At 42.2% G+C, this 13,012-nt stretch overlaps 1 protein-coding gene across 9 annotated transcripts in view; it reads right to left on the reverse strand.

Moving 5' to 3' along the window:
• Window positions 1-13,012, reverse strand: part of Kif1b (kinesin family member 1B) — a 137,396-nt gene that overhangs the window by 42,531 nt on the left and 81,853 nt on the right. For all 9 annotated transcript variants that reach the window (XM_010628094.1, XM_010628092.1, XM_010628090.1 and 6 more), the window contains 4 exons: window positions 3,445-3,538; window positions 2,154-2,302; window positions 1,392-1,570; window positions 412-549 (listed from right to left, as the gene is read on the reverse strand). In XM_010628094.1, coding sequence (XP_010626396.1) covers window positions 412-549; window positions 1,392-1,570; window positions 2,154-2,302; window positions 3,445-3,538 — 560 coding nt within the window. The remainder of the gene's footprint in view (window positions 1-411; window positions 550-1,391; window positions 1,571-2,153; window positions 2,303-3,444; window positions 3,539-13,012) is intronic.

Below are 13,012 nucleotides of genomic sequence, written 5' to 3' on the forward strand. Positions count from 1 at the left end.
AAAAAAAAAAAAAAAAAAAAAAGTACCAATAAGTGCTTTTCTAAAAAAAATTCTTAAAAGTGAGAACTAATCAGATTATGGAGAGTTTGCAGTTTGGTAAGACAGTATGATTTTAAACTGTAGGATACAAACACAAGTTTTCTTTTCCTTCTCAACCCACTTAATTGCAAAACATTTTATGAATATGCTGAGAGTCAAGAAAGATTGTCAAAAACTTTGGATGAAAGTCTGAGAATCAAAATAATGTGTATACTGAAAACACTGAAGAGAAATATACCAAATAAAACAGAGGTTACAAGTGGCTAAGATTTTATACTCCTTTTTTTTTTCTTTTAACATTCTATAATGTCAGCTGAACTTTTAAACAATTTTTAAAAGCATTCATTTCTTAAAAGATAAATCATCACATACCTTCCCACAAGTTTGAACCAGTGGAACCGATCATAGAATGGATCACTGCCGGTCATGGTGGCTTCACTTTCGTCTTGGGCATTGGAGGCCATCTCACCTGCCCTGTCATACATCTCTCGCATCAAATCCAGCCTCTGCCTAAATAGCAAACATGGAGCACAGGATTAATATCATGAGATGGCATTAAAAGTTTTCTTTGGAAACATCTTCCATGCAAGACATTTAAATTTTTTTTATTGGATCAGGTTTTTTGAGATAACACCTCACTATGTAGTTCAGACTGACCTTGAACTCACTATGTGGCCCAGGCTGGCCTCATTAAACTTGTGGTGATCCTCCTGCTTCAGCCTCCCAAGTGCTGGAACTAATGGTGTGCACCACCATGCTCAGCAAGACTTTCTTATCTTTTAGGAAAAAACTGCTCCCACTATTTCATGTTAATTTTTAAAGTAAATTTTATTTTATTCCATTCCCCAAGCCCCCCCTACCGCTATGTACAGAAGCTTTGTTTCCATAGTACCTTAGGTGTTGAGTCTAGAGAAGCCACCAACAGTCAAGAATGGCCACCTAACTTCTAACAAGGCAACCAACCCAGGGGAAGTGTAATTCAATGGCCTGTGACATCTCCAATATACTCAGACATTGGGAATCATCTCATCATCCCAGTTGTAAAGGAAGCCTGGTGATAACTTCCCTGTTTACTAGCGGTCATCATGAAGTCCAGGACAGAAAAATTACTAGAATTAAATATCATGGAATTGAGATCAAGCTTAAGTACCTACACATATCAAAGGTGTTGGAAGAGTGAGGATCATTACTTAGAAGAAAGTGGATGGATGGTGGTACCACCGGCTGGCACCAGCCTTCAGCACAGAAGAGAGAGCAACCACATACTTAGGGAGAGGAAAATATGAGGGAGTCCATGTGAGCAACTCATTATCACTTCCTAAATAAAACATTGTGGATGAAGGTCTTCATACTTAAGTTTCTCCAAAGACCAATAATGTGTCGCTCCATTCTTCAGATCCTGGACTTCTACTGCCACCACTGTACGAGGGAAAGGCCTGTCCTCATGAGTCTTTTCCACCTCGGTGGGAAGGAGTTCAGGTGGCAAAGGGGAGTACAGTGTGTCAGTCAGCAGAACAAACTGGAACTGGACCTGAAGTGGAAAGCAAGCCATTGACAGATGTGAAAACCACACCATCACAACAGGTAGCTTTTACAGACAAGGCAAAAGCATTGTGCCCAATGGGAAAGGAATCAGACATGTAGTATGTGCTCAACCAAGCTGTGACCAACTGGGAAGAAAGGCCACCTATTTATTTAACACGAGGAATAATCTTAATTTCAAATAATCCAAATTAGGAATAATCCCAATTTCAAAGTAACATACTTGTAGACTTTGTTTCTTTAGCCTTGCAAAGTAATTATGCACAAACTAAAATCCCAGGAAATACATTTTGGTTGACTGAGGATTTCTGTGGAACTCACACAGGAGACTGAAAGGTGGGCCCAAGAATGCGTTTCTGGTCCTTCACTAATGAGAGAGGATGGAATGCATAAGGTTTTCCATTTTAAACTGAGAGGATTACAACTACTTCTGAAAGTATTTACTAAGGCCTGGGTGCGGCCCAGTGTACAGCTGAGCTCCCCAGGGAAAGGTGATTTCAAGTAAGGGTTCAGGTGCACCCACCCCGCTCAGCTTTGCCTCCAGATGGCCAGTGTTCTACCACCCTCCATACCTTCTTCTTCAGCTCCACACTGATGGCATTGGCTTCCTTCAGGTACACGGCATTGCCCCAGAGTAAGTCCCGCAATGAAGTAAACTGGTGAGATTTCCATTTCCGGAAGGCCCATTGGGCCAAATCAAATTCATGCTGTGTCCAAGGGACTGAAAGAGCAAAGCATATTCAACAGCGATCGCATAAGTATAAGGAAACTGCATCCCCCCTTTCTCTATCTCACCTAGCACTTTGTTTCCCCTATTTAAAACAGTACATCAAGAATATATTTGCTCTTCTGTGTGTGCGTGTGCGTGTGTGTGTGCACACATGTGTGACTGGGGGATGAACCCAGGGCCTTTGAACTGAGCTATACCCCCAGGTTTTTTCTTTTTTCATTTTTTGTTTTTGGTACCAGGGATTGAACTCGGGTCCTTGCACTTGCAAGGCAGGCCACCGAACCGCTGAGCTAAATCCCCAGCCCACTGAGGTTTTTTTCTTTTTCATTTTAAGATAAGGCCTCATATTTCTTTCTTCTTTTTTTTTTTCCTTTCTTCTTTCTAATACAGGAATACAAGGTCACATTTTACTGAACTATTTAAAAATTAATGATTTAGTATATTAAGAGTTCCTTCAAAGCTAATTTGCAGCCTGGAGACTACTGAGAGGCTGGGTAGTGAGTGAAGTGTGATGACTGCTCATAGTGCAAGACAATAACAATGACAGCCTTCACTCAGCAGAGAACGGGGGAAACTGAAAATGGGGAAGCATGACGAGCACTGCACCCAGAGGTCAGCCAGGAATGGCTTTCAAATACAAGGATGTATTCCAAAGTCTTCAATGGGGAATTCCGCTATGAACTACGAATTGAGCAGACTACCTTAACAATGATTACGCTCCCTATTTGAATAGGAAGATTTGGCGGGGGTACTGGGGATCAAACTTGGGACCTTGCACTTGTGAGGCAGACTGCGATAGCAGTGAGCTAAATCCCCCGCCCTCTGTTTATTTGAAACAGACACGAACTTCACGTATACGGTACTATGACACAGTAACTGTAAACTGCCTGAGATTTCTGTGAAGACTGAGCACAGACACCTGTGATGTCTGTGAACACTTATCAGCCCTGCCCCCAGCCCCTGAGCACACCTGGGTTCTCAGCATTGAGCATCTTTAGCTCATCTTTAAACTGGCTCACTGCAAGGTCAATAGACGGCAGGGTAAATGTGAGGAACCCAGCTTTGACAACAGATAAAGGATGAATTTGATAATACAGATCCAAAAGATACAAGTTTTGGTCTCTGGATTTCACCTTCTTCCTCCTCTTCCTCCTCTTCAGTTGTTTCTGCAGCCAGGGATCGGATCTCAACCTGCTTCTGCAAGGCCTGCAATTTACTCTCATAGTCCTGAGTGGAAAGAAAGGAGATAACATGTAGGAGAGGGAGGAAATAAGACTGAAGCACAGGAGAAATGAAAGGAATGGGGGAAGTAGAGACAGCATAAGGACAAAACAAGAAAAGAGGGGAGAGACAGGAAACATAAAAAGACACAGAGAAGCGCTTAGGAGGGAGAAGACAAAGCATACAAGACAGTCTGTAATGGAGAAATACAAAAAAAGTTTTTTACTGGCAATTTCTCTGTATCAAACTCCCTCAAGGAACTAGGAGTTCTTTATTTGGAGTTATGGCAGGAAAAGGGAGCGACTTATGAGGAGAAACATGCAGGTATCCCTTAAACATTAAAAGAATCTAAGTAATATCTTATACATGAAGCAATTCCAGACAAAGACAATATTGGAAAAGATTCAATTCACCAGTACTGCCCCATATCCCAATTATCTGTTTTGAAGGGAAAGGAATTAGGATCGTAGACTCTGAAGGGCCCTGTCAGTGAAATATCACTACCTCTGTAGTGGAGGGTGAGTGCAGCCTTTGAGTAATCCATAGCCTCCACAATACTATTTGACTGAGAGAATTTATATTATATTGTTATTCCAGAAGACTTAAAAAATATACTACAGTATTATAAAATGTACTATTATTATGTTAAAATTATAATCAGTTATATTTTTTCAACTGAACTCAACAGTAAATACTGGGCATCAAAGAGTACCATGGCTCAAATAAGGTAGTACCAGCAATACCGAACAGCACCCTGTCCGCTTACAGTGAAGACTCCAATTCTTTTCTTTTTGAGACAGGGTCTTGCTCTGTAGTTCAGGCTACTCTTGAGCTCACTATGTAGCCCCATGCTGGCTTAGAATTCGTGCCAATCCTCCTACCTCAGACTCCCAGTGCTGGGACTACAGGTTTGCACCACGACGCCTGGCACTTTTTTTTAACCAAAATATTTCTTGATATATTTTAAATATACATTATGATATTCACCATAGGAAACTTGTATTTGTACATGATACATCTTTTTTCTCTCATTGCCCCTCCTCCAACCCTTCTTCCCCTCCTTATATACATAAGCTTTGTTTCCATTTTTTCCTTCTATACAATGTGTTACTATAATATGAATCATATTTACCCTTCATTTTTCTAACTACTAACTACTAACTATGCATTTTATTTTTCTTTACTTCACTCCCTCCCTCACTATTAGGGATTGAACTGAGGGCTTTAGCACTGGGTTATAACCCCAGATCTTTTTATTTATTTGTTTGCTTGTTTGTTTTGGTACCAGGGATCAATCTCAGGACCTTGCCCTTGCGAGGCACGTGGTGGCACCACTGAGATAAATCCCTGGCTCTCTTTCTATTCTTTTAAATTTTGGGGCAGAGTCTTATTAAGTTGTTAAATTTCCCAACTCAGGCTGAGCTTGAATTTGTGATCCTCCTGTCGCAGTCTCTCAAATGACTGGGATTATAGGTGTGCACCACCATGCCCAGTTCCATGCCTTTCCAGTAAGAGCAATATCACCTCGGAGGGGTAAAAAATGGTTCTTGGGTGATAACAAAATTCTTGTTCTCTTACGTATAAACTGAACTCGGGTGCTTCACTACTGAGCTACATCCCCTTCCCTTTTAAAGGTGTTTGTTTTTGTTGCTGTTTTTAAATATGAGACAGGGTCTTCACTAAGTTGTTCACATTCGTCTTTGATTTGCCACCCTCTTGCTTTAGCCTTCCAGGTAGCAGGGACTTCAGGTGAGTGGCTCTGCGTCCAAATACGCTTTTTAGGACATGATGTACAATACCAGGAAAACAGAAAGAGAAGAAAAGAAAAACTAAACTAGCAGGTAAAAGAACTAGGTATTCATCCTGGCACCTGTTATTAGCCTTGTAACTCTGCAAAGCTAGGTCTTCTCCAAATCTCACTTTCCGATTTTTTTTTTTTTTGTACCAGAAACTGAACTCAGGACCCTGCACTTTGTGAGGCAGGCAAAACCACTGAGCTAAATTAAATCCCCAGCCCTCACTTTCCTAATTTTTAAAATGAAGAGCTCAGCCATCTGAGTTGCTTACCACATAGAACTGCAGGAACTGTGAGTTCAAGGCCAGCCTGGACTATACAGTAAGACCCTGGCTCAAAAACAAAAACAAGCAAACAAAAAAATCCAATATAAAACTGCAGGAAGGATCATCTGAAAGACAGGTGAACGGACTCTTAAATGGTAATATACAGTGTCAAAACGACAGGCAATTTTTCAGTAATAGAGATCCAGCCCAGGGTGCTGTACCACTGTGCTACATCTCCAATTCTTTTCTTATTTTCTGAGACAGGCTCTCCCCAAATTGCCCAGGCTGGTCTCAAACTTGCAACCCTACTGCCTCAACTTCCAAATGGCAATGTATTTTAAAGGTTTATTTTCTAAGCATACTATGAACCTAGATTTTGGTTTCTAAATACTGTTCCTGAAATCTGAAGTCCTAAAGAAAATGGCAGATTCCAGGTTAAGAGTAAGGAATGTAAAAGCTAAGTCTGGAATATCTTGTATCCAGAAGGATGGAAGGATTCAAAGACCTCTGATGCAGTTTCAAAAGGACACAGGCTACCACTGGATAAAAATCAGAATAAAGGCAAAAAAAGAATACAGCAAGAATACAGAAGAAATTGAGTGCAGAAAGCATCTATGAGTTTGTAGTGATACTGAAAGGGAAAAATAGAAGGCTCTTATTTAAAACAAATAAATATAACCAGCTAATAAATGCAGACGGAACAACTGGAAAATCCCCATGCTACACTTTCAGATTAAGTAAATCAGGCCAGGACCATTAATAGATATGAGAGTAATGGAGTGAAAAGTGGATGGGAAACAGGAAATTCACACAATCCAAAGTCTACCCCCAAGTAGTATTATCAGTAAAGGATACAATATAAAAGAGAGCTGGAAAACATCACATTAACCAGATTTATTAAACATCAACAGTACCAGTAACTGGAAAAACTGCTATTTTTATGTCTAATGATGTGATGCAATGGGAAGTACACAATGGCACCTTTTTAGCCTTTTTACTAAAAATGTTTAACCTAAACCTAACCTTTTGGAAAAAAATCAGAATGTGGCCAGTACTCTTCAATAATACCAATGTAATGAAAGCTCTGAAAGCCATAGCCAACTGCAATATTTAAATACTGGATCTTGGATTAAAACACAGACACAGACACACACATACACATGTATAGATTTACATGTACACATTTATATTTCTGAGATAAAGAGGGAAATGTGAAAATAGGTATATACACTGCTTAATATTGAATCAGTATTACATTTATTAGGCAGGATAACGCTACAAGAGAACATCCGTGCTGGGTGCAGTGGCACACACTTGCAATCCCAGCTACTAAGGAGGCTGAGGCAGGAAGATGGCAAGCTTGAGGCTAGCCTGGGAAAGTAAGTGAGACCCAAATTCAAAACAGCTGCAGAGCCAGGGCTTTAGCTCAGTGGTTCCACTGCTGCTGGCTTCACAAGCGCAAGGACCTAAGTTCGATCCCTGATACAAAAAAAAAAGGTTGTAGCTCAGTAGAAGGCTGAAAAGAGAGAATATACCTATTTTACAAGATACAAATAGAAGCATTAGGAGTAAATTGTTTTATCTGCTACTTTTAAATGATTCAGAAAGAAAAACATGGAATGAGTAATAAAAAGTTCATTTTCTATTTTTTTACCTTCTCTGTATGTTTAAAATTTCAAAATAGTTGGGGAGGGGAAAGTATTCCCCTCTAAAAAACAAAACAAAATTGGGCCGGCGACTTATCTCAGTGGCCTACCTTGCAAGCACAAGTACAATCCCCAGTACCAAAACAAAACAAAATTATGTATTATATGGGATTCTTTTGGCAAAGAGAAAGGCTGCTAGTTTACCTGAAAACCCTCAGGTAGAACAAACTGTCACTATTTTATCTTAAGGATTTCTTCCACAACAAGTTTATAAGCTGGTCAAACTACCAATTACAACAATATTCATAGACTCTGATAGTGAGGTACAAGGCCACAGGTTCCTATAAAGGTTCCTGTTGTGCTTTAGGGGCAGTAAAACTGATAAAAAGGTTTTCCATGATCCTTGGACCAAAACCTTACACTGCATTTTGATTAGCAATTAGTAGCCCAAATATCAACACTATCCCTTGACTTGAGCCCTTTTCCCAATCAGGCTGCTTACAAGCTCCCAACAAGGGTCTTCTGTCATCACAAAAGTGAGTTAGGGTTAGATTTTTCCAACAGGGATAGAGATTCAGATAGTACTGTTCTGTTTATTTCGTGGTTAAAACTAGGACAACTATGGAAAGCATACTAAAACAACAATATATTTTCCAATGGCTGCTTATGTTTATAAAAAGTCCTAATGGGATGGGGATTTAGCTCAGTAGTGCTGCACCTGCCTTGTAAGCATAAGGACCTGAATTTGGTACCCCCACACACAAATTCCTAAAATCAAAACATGCCCCATATTTACAAAGGCCCAGCACAGGTTAATCCTTCTAGAATATTATCTCCTACCCACCCACCCTTGTTTATTTTTATACCACTGGTGACTGATCCCAGAGTTTTTAGATATTCCTAGACAGTCTCACTAAGTTGTTAGGTTGTCCAGTTGATCTTTAACTTGTGATGTACCTGCCTCAGCCTCCTAGAGTACTAGGATTATGTGCCTATCTTTGTTTATAAGCTTACTCTATGTCACAAACTGCTTTTAATGTTTATCATGAATTACCTAATCTTACCCACAATAGTACTGTGAAAGGGAAAGAAAAAGGCGTAAAGAAATTGAGTAACTTCCTAGCATACCACAGAGTGAGTAAACGGTGGCAATGGGATCTAGACCCAGGCAGTCTACAGCATGCATTTTCAGCCATCCATCCAGCCAGCCAGCCAGCAAATACTTTTTGTGCTCCTGCGATACATCCAACGCTAGGAATGCAGGTAAGACAAACGTACCACTGGTGAGAAGGAGAGAAGTGATAAACAGTATAAGGTATGCACTACAATTTCAATAGAGAGAAGTACTCTGAAGGAGAAAGAAAGGTAGACACTTGGGGCTAACCGAGAGGAAGAGGATGGGAGGAAGACTGAAGTGAGTATACTGTAGTCCCCTGAATGGGGTGTGATCTAAGGAAAGTAACACTAACAGCTATTCTCAAGTCCTTGAGACAGAAAGGAGACAAGTGGGTTTAAGGAAAGCAAAACACTCTGTGTGGGTAGAGTGGCAGAGCAAGGAGATGCTAATAATGGGTAGGAAGGTACTGATTATGGAAGGTTCCAGCCATGGGAAGGGCTGGATTTTATCCTAAGGGAAGCCAGTGGGTGGTCTCATACATGCTTTGCAAACCCCTCTCTCTACTAGTGCTTCAGCGTAACTGTGGAGAGAGACCAGCCATCAGGCTGCAGTGCTCAAGCAGCTGGGGTTGGCCTGGTCCAGGTGTTATGTTCTACAGGCAGAGGAAAAGGGTCCTGCTGAAAATCTGATTCTGGGATAGAAGGGAAAAGGAAAAACTGAGGATGACGTGGAGTTTGGGCCTGTGGAGTACCGTAGCTTGGTTTAAATGTGAAGTGCCTCCCAGCCATCTGGATGTGAGGTCTCACGGCTGCATCTGGAGCTCAGGGCTGCACGAGAGGCCCAGGCTTGGGTGGGGATGACTCGGATGAGTCAGCAGGGCAGCAGATGGGACACAGACTGGCTCCCTGGGATGTAGTCAGGCTTCCCCACTGAGTAGCTGTGAGACTGGGAAAATAAGTAAAATGGAAATAGCAACACCTACCTCACAGAAGAGGGGTGCTGTGATGATTCAATGACAGGAAATAGAGTCCACAAAAAAAAAATACACACACATCAGGAAAAGAAAAACTTGTATAAATATTTTAACACTAATTTTTTTTTCTTTTTCATACCAGGGATCAAACTCACGACCTTCTGCTTCTCAGGCAGGAGTAGCACCACTGAGCTAAATAACTGGCCCAATACTAAATTTTTTGAGACATCATGAGATTAATACAAATTACCTTTGGCCTCTACAATTACAAGTACTCAAAGTGGTAACCATTAGCGTCCAAACGTTTACTAGTACAGCGAACTGCTGAAGTGTGTATACATTCTTTTGGCGGACTCTGCACATGCTTGATCCACATACATTACTGTCATCATCGCTGTAAAAATGAAGGTAAAGTTACAGAAACGCATGGAATCATCTGGTGCAATGGGTGTGAATCCAGAAAGATCTAGGAAAAGCTGAAACAGTGGCAACAAAGACCATGAAGAAGCAGCTAGGAGGGAAGAAAGCAAGGCGAGAGGAGTGTGTCTGAGAAGTAACAAGCAGGCCACTGTGCGCAGTGCAGGGGCTGCGGATTGATTGAGTCTGACTTAGTAAGAGGAAAGAAAAGAATCCTGCATTTGTCACCAGGATGATCTTTGGTGACCCTGATGACAGTGGCTTCAGCTGGGGAGTGACTAGACGAGTTCAAGCAAGAATGGAAACAGGAAAAAGTAACAGGCTGGGAAGTGGACACAAGTGGGAAACAGCACAGAAAGCCCTCTCCAGGCGCGTTTCTATGAGGAGAAACAGAGAATTGGTGTGGTGGCTCAGGAGACATGGGGCATGTGTGGAGTGGTGACATGAAGACGTCGTTGTGTGCTGGCAGAAATAATCCAGGAGAGAAGCCGATGTGAAAGAGAAGCGCTAGATATATAGTGAGTCCTCGAGAAAGTATGGGATGCACAAGGACAGCTCCCTCAACTGCAAATGAACGCCTGCAGAAGTGGAAGCAGAAGGAAGTCTGATTTGCTGTGCACGCATGCGCATGTGCATGCCCAACCCTGCACATATGCCTAGAACTGGAGATTGAACTCAGGTCCTTCTCACTGAGTCACACCCCCAGATCTTTTAAAATTTTTTCTTCTGAGACAGTGTCTTGCTAAATTGCTAAACTGCCTGGCCTGGGATCAAACTTGTGAACCCAGTGCCTCAGCTTCCCATGGTGCTCAGCTTACAGGAGTGCACCACCACATATGGTTCCGACCTTGCTTTTCCTCAGTGAAACAGAATGATTATCAGTGAGGAGGTACCTGTCATGACCTTTCAGAGTTCCCTGTGTCATTCCTTCCTGGCATCTGTCACGAAGTATTAGGTAACTACTAATGTCACTGTCTGTCCAGGGGCTGTCTCCTCCACAATTCTGAACTTCACAAGGCTGGGAAATATATACCTGACACATATCTGTCTTCAAGATCAGACACACAGTTCCCAAATCTTCTAGATTAGGAGTTGGCAAGCCCTGCCTATGGGCCAGCCCGCCAGCACTTCTGTGAATAGTTCTACTAGAAAGCAGCTGCCCCAGCTCACCTGCAGATTGCCTGTAACTGCTTTCCTGCTATGCTGCTAGAGCAGAGGTGAGGAGATGGTGAGACCACATGGTCTACAAAGCCTAAATAATTACTATCCAGCCTCTGATGGAAATGCTTGCCAACCTCAGTTCTCGATCAGTGGTTCTCAAAGGTGACTGCTGAAGCATCAGTACCACCTGGGAACTCAGCGATGCAAATTATCACACTCACCCCAGACCTCATGACTTAGAAACCACAGGTGGGCCCAGCAGTCGGTGTTCTCACAGACCCCAGGGGCTCTGATGCTCCTTACAACAGTGTGAGAATCGCTCTAGGTATACCTATGACTGCAGAACAAGACAGGTACAGTATTTACTCTGGGCTGAGCTTCCATTCTCATGCAAGAACCCAAACCAGACAATCACAGGTTATCACGAACATGGTGAGAGCTAATCCAGGTTGTGCTGGGGCAGGAAGAACAGTATACGGGCTTGGATCTGGAAGAGTTAAGCATGACTGGGAAGGGACTGCAGTCAGGAGAAAGCGCAAGTGTCCTGTAGAGGGAACAAACTGGCACATTCAAGAACAACAGCAAGAGCATCTGTGGTTTGAGACACAAAATCAGAGGCAGACAAGCGGCCAAACAGGTGGAGCCTTGCAAGCAAAGGTAAGACTGCTGTTTGTAAGAACAGTGGGAAGCCTTTGAGGATACTGACAGGATGTGATCTATATTTAAAAAGAAATTCTAGTTGCTAGGTGGACAGTGGATTGCAGGGATCAAGAACAGAAGCCAGGAGACAAGTTAGGCTACTTCAGTCCCTTTAGGTGAGAGAACTGTGGCACAATGAGGGCAACTCTGAGGGGGTGACATTTAAGGTAAAATTGATGTCAGCATTCCAAGTTTTCTTGTTAGACTGTTTTTTACATTAGCAGCTTGCTCTAAATGGCAGATTATAATTAGTGAGCAATAGCCAGAAGGGAGCTATCCACACCCAAGGTGACACTGCTTCTGTCCATAACTACATGTGCTCCTTACCATCAGCAGCACTGTGTGGCTACAGTCTCAGCTCTGTCCCTCTTGGGGTCCCACACACCTCTCTGTAGATCTGAACAACTTTCATTTTCACCCACTGCTCAGTTCCCTCTTGGTCTTGCTTAGAAAAGCACTGCTTCTTTGGTTCATACAGGAACTTCCCCCAACTGGCTCACCTGGCTCCTAATGTGCCTTTCTTGGGCCCAATCTCCTTATACTCTGACCATGACGGACTTTCTAAAACGTGAATCTAATACAGCAATCTCCCTATTTAAAATCATTCGGTAGTTTCTCAGCACACATAAGATCAGGCCCTGACTCCTTGCATGCCCCAATCTAGCCCATTCCTTCCAGCTTCTCCTCCTGCAGCACACCTCTAACGTCCCAACCACTCTGAGTTACTCGCAGTTCCGTCTGACCTACTTCCTTCCTCCCCGGCTATTCTCCCTGGTAACTTCTCAGTTGCACTTTGGGACTCTGCTCTTGGCTCAAAGCTCCCCTTGACCTCTGAAAACCTCCTCCCACTTTCCCCTCTGGATGCAACTCTCACCCTGCACATACAACTATCACTTAGTGTATCTGTGCATCAGAATTGTCCCTGTCTTCCAGGAAATGGTAGGGTCTTGGAAACTTTTCCACCTTTTTCCTCCCATAGCAAAGAAATACACAGTACCTGAAGGGAAAGCATCTGGGAGGCCTGATGTAGACTAATGCCAACTCCTGAATAACACTTCTCTAAAGCTCAACATCTCATGTTCAACACTCAAGCAGATTTTGCGTTCTACTCCATAACGCACAACTGTAGTTTTTCATTATAAAAAAATAATGTCAAGCCCAAATTTTCAAAAAGATTTATCCAAAGGTCTACTCCAAAAAAAAAAAAGACACTTTGTTTTGTTTCCTCTCTAGCACACCAGGAAAAATCTGGGTGGAGGAAACAGAGTTTGAGGAGGAGAAAAGAAAACCTATAGTTACTCAAAGCTTTCTGAAATCTAGTTTCTATGCACACAAAGGGAAGCATACCTACTTCATTTACAAGACCTTTGAATCATGACTATGTAATGAAAAAACTGAAAATATTG

Source organism: Fukomys damarensis, unplaced genomic scaffold (genome assembly GCF_012274545.1).
Source record: "Fukomys damarensis isolate Sample0158 unplaced genomic scaffold, DMR_v1.0_HiC HiC_scaffold_23, whole genome shotgun sequence".
NCBI classification, from domain to species: Eukaryota; Metazoa; Chordata; class Mammalia; order Rodentia; family Bathyergidae; genus Fukomys; species Fukomys damarensis.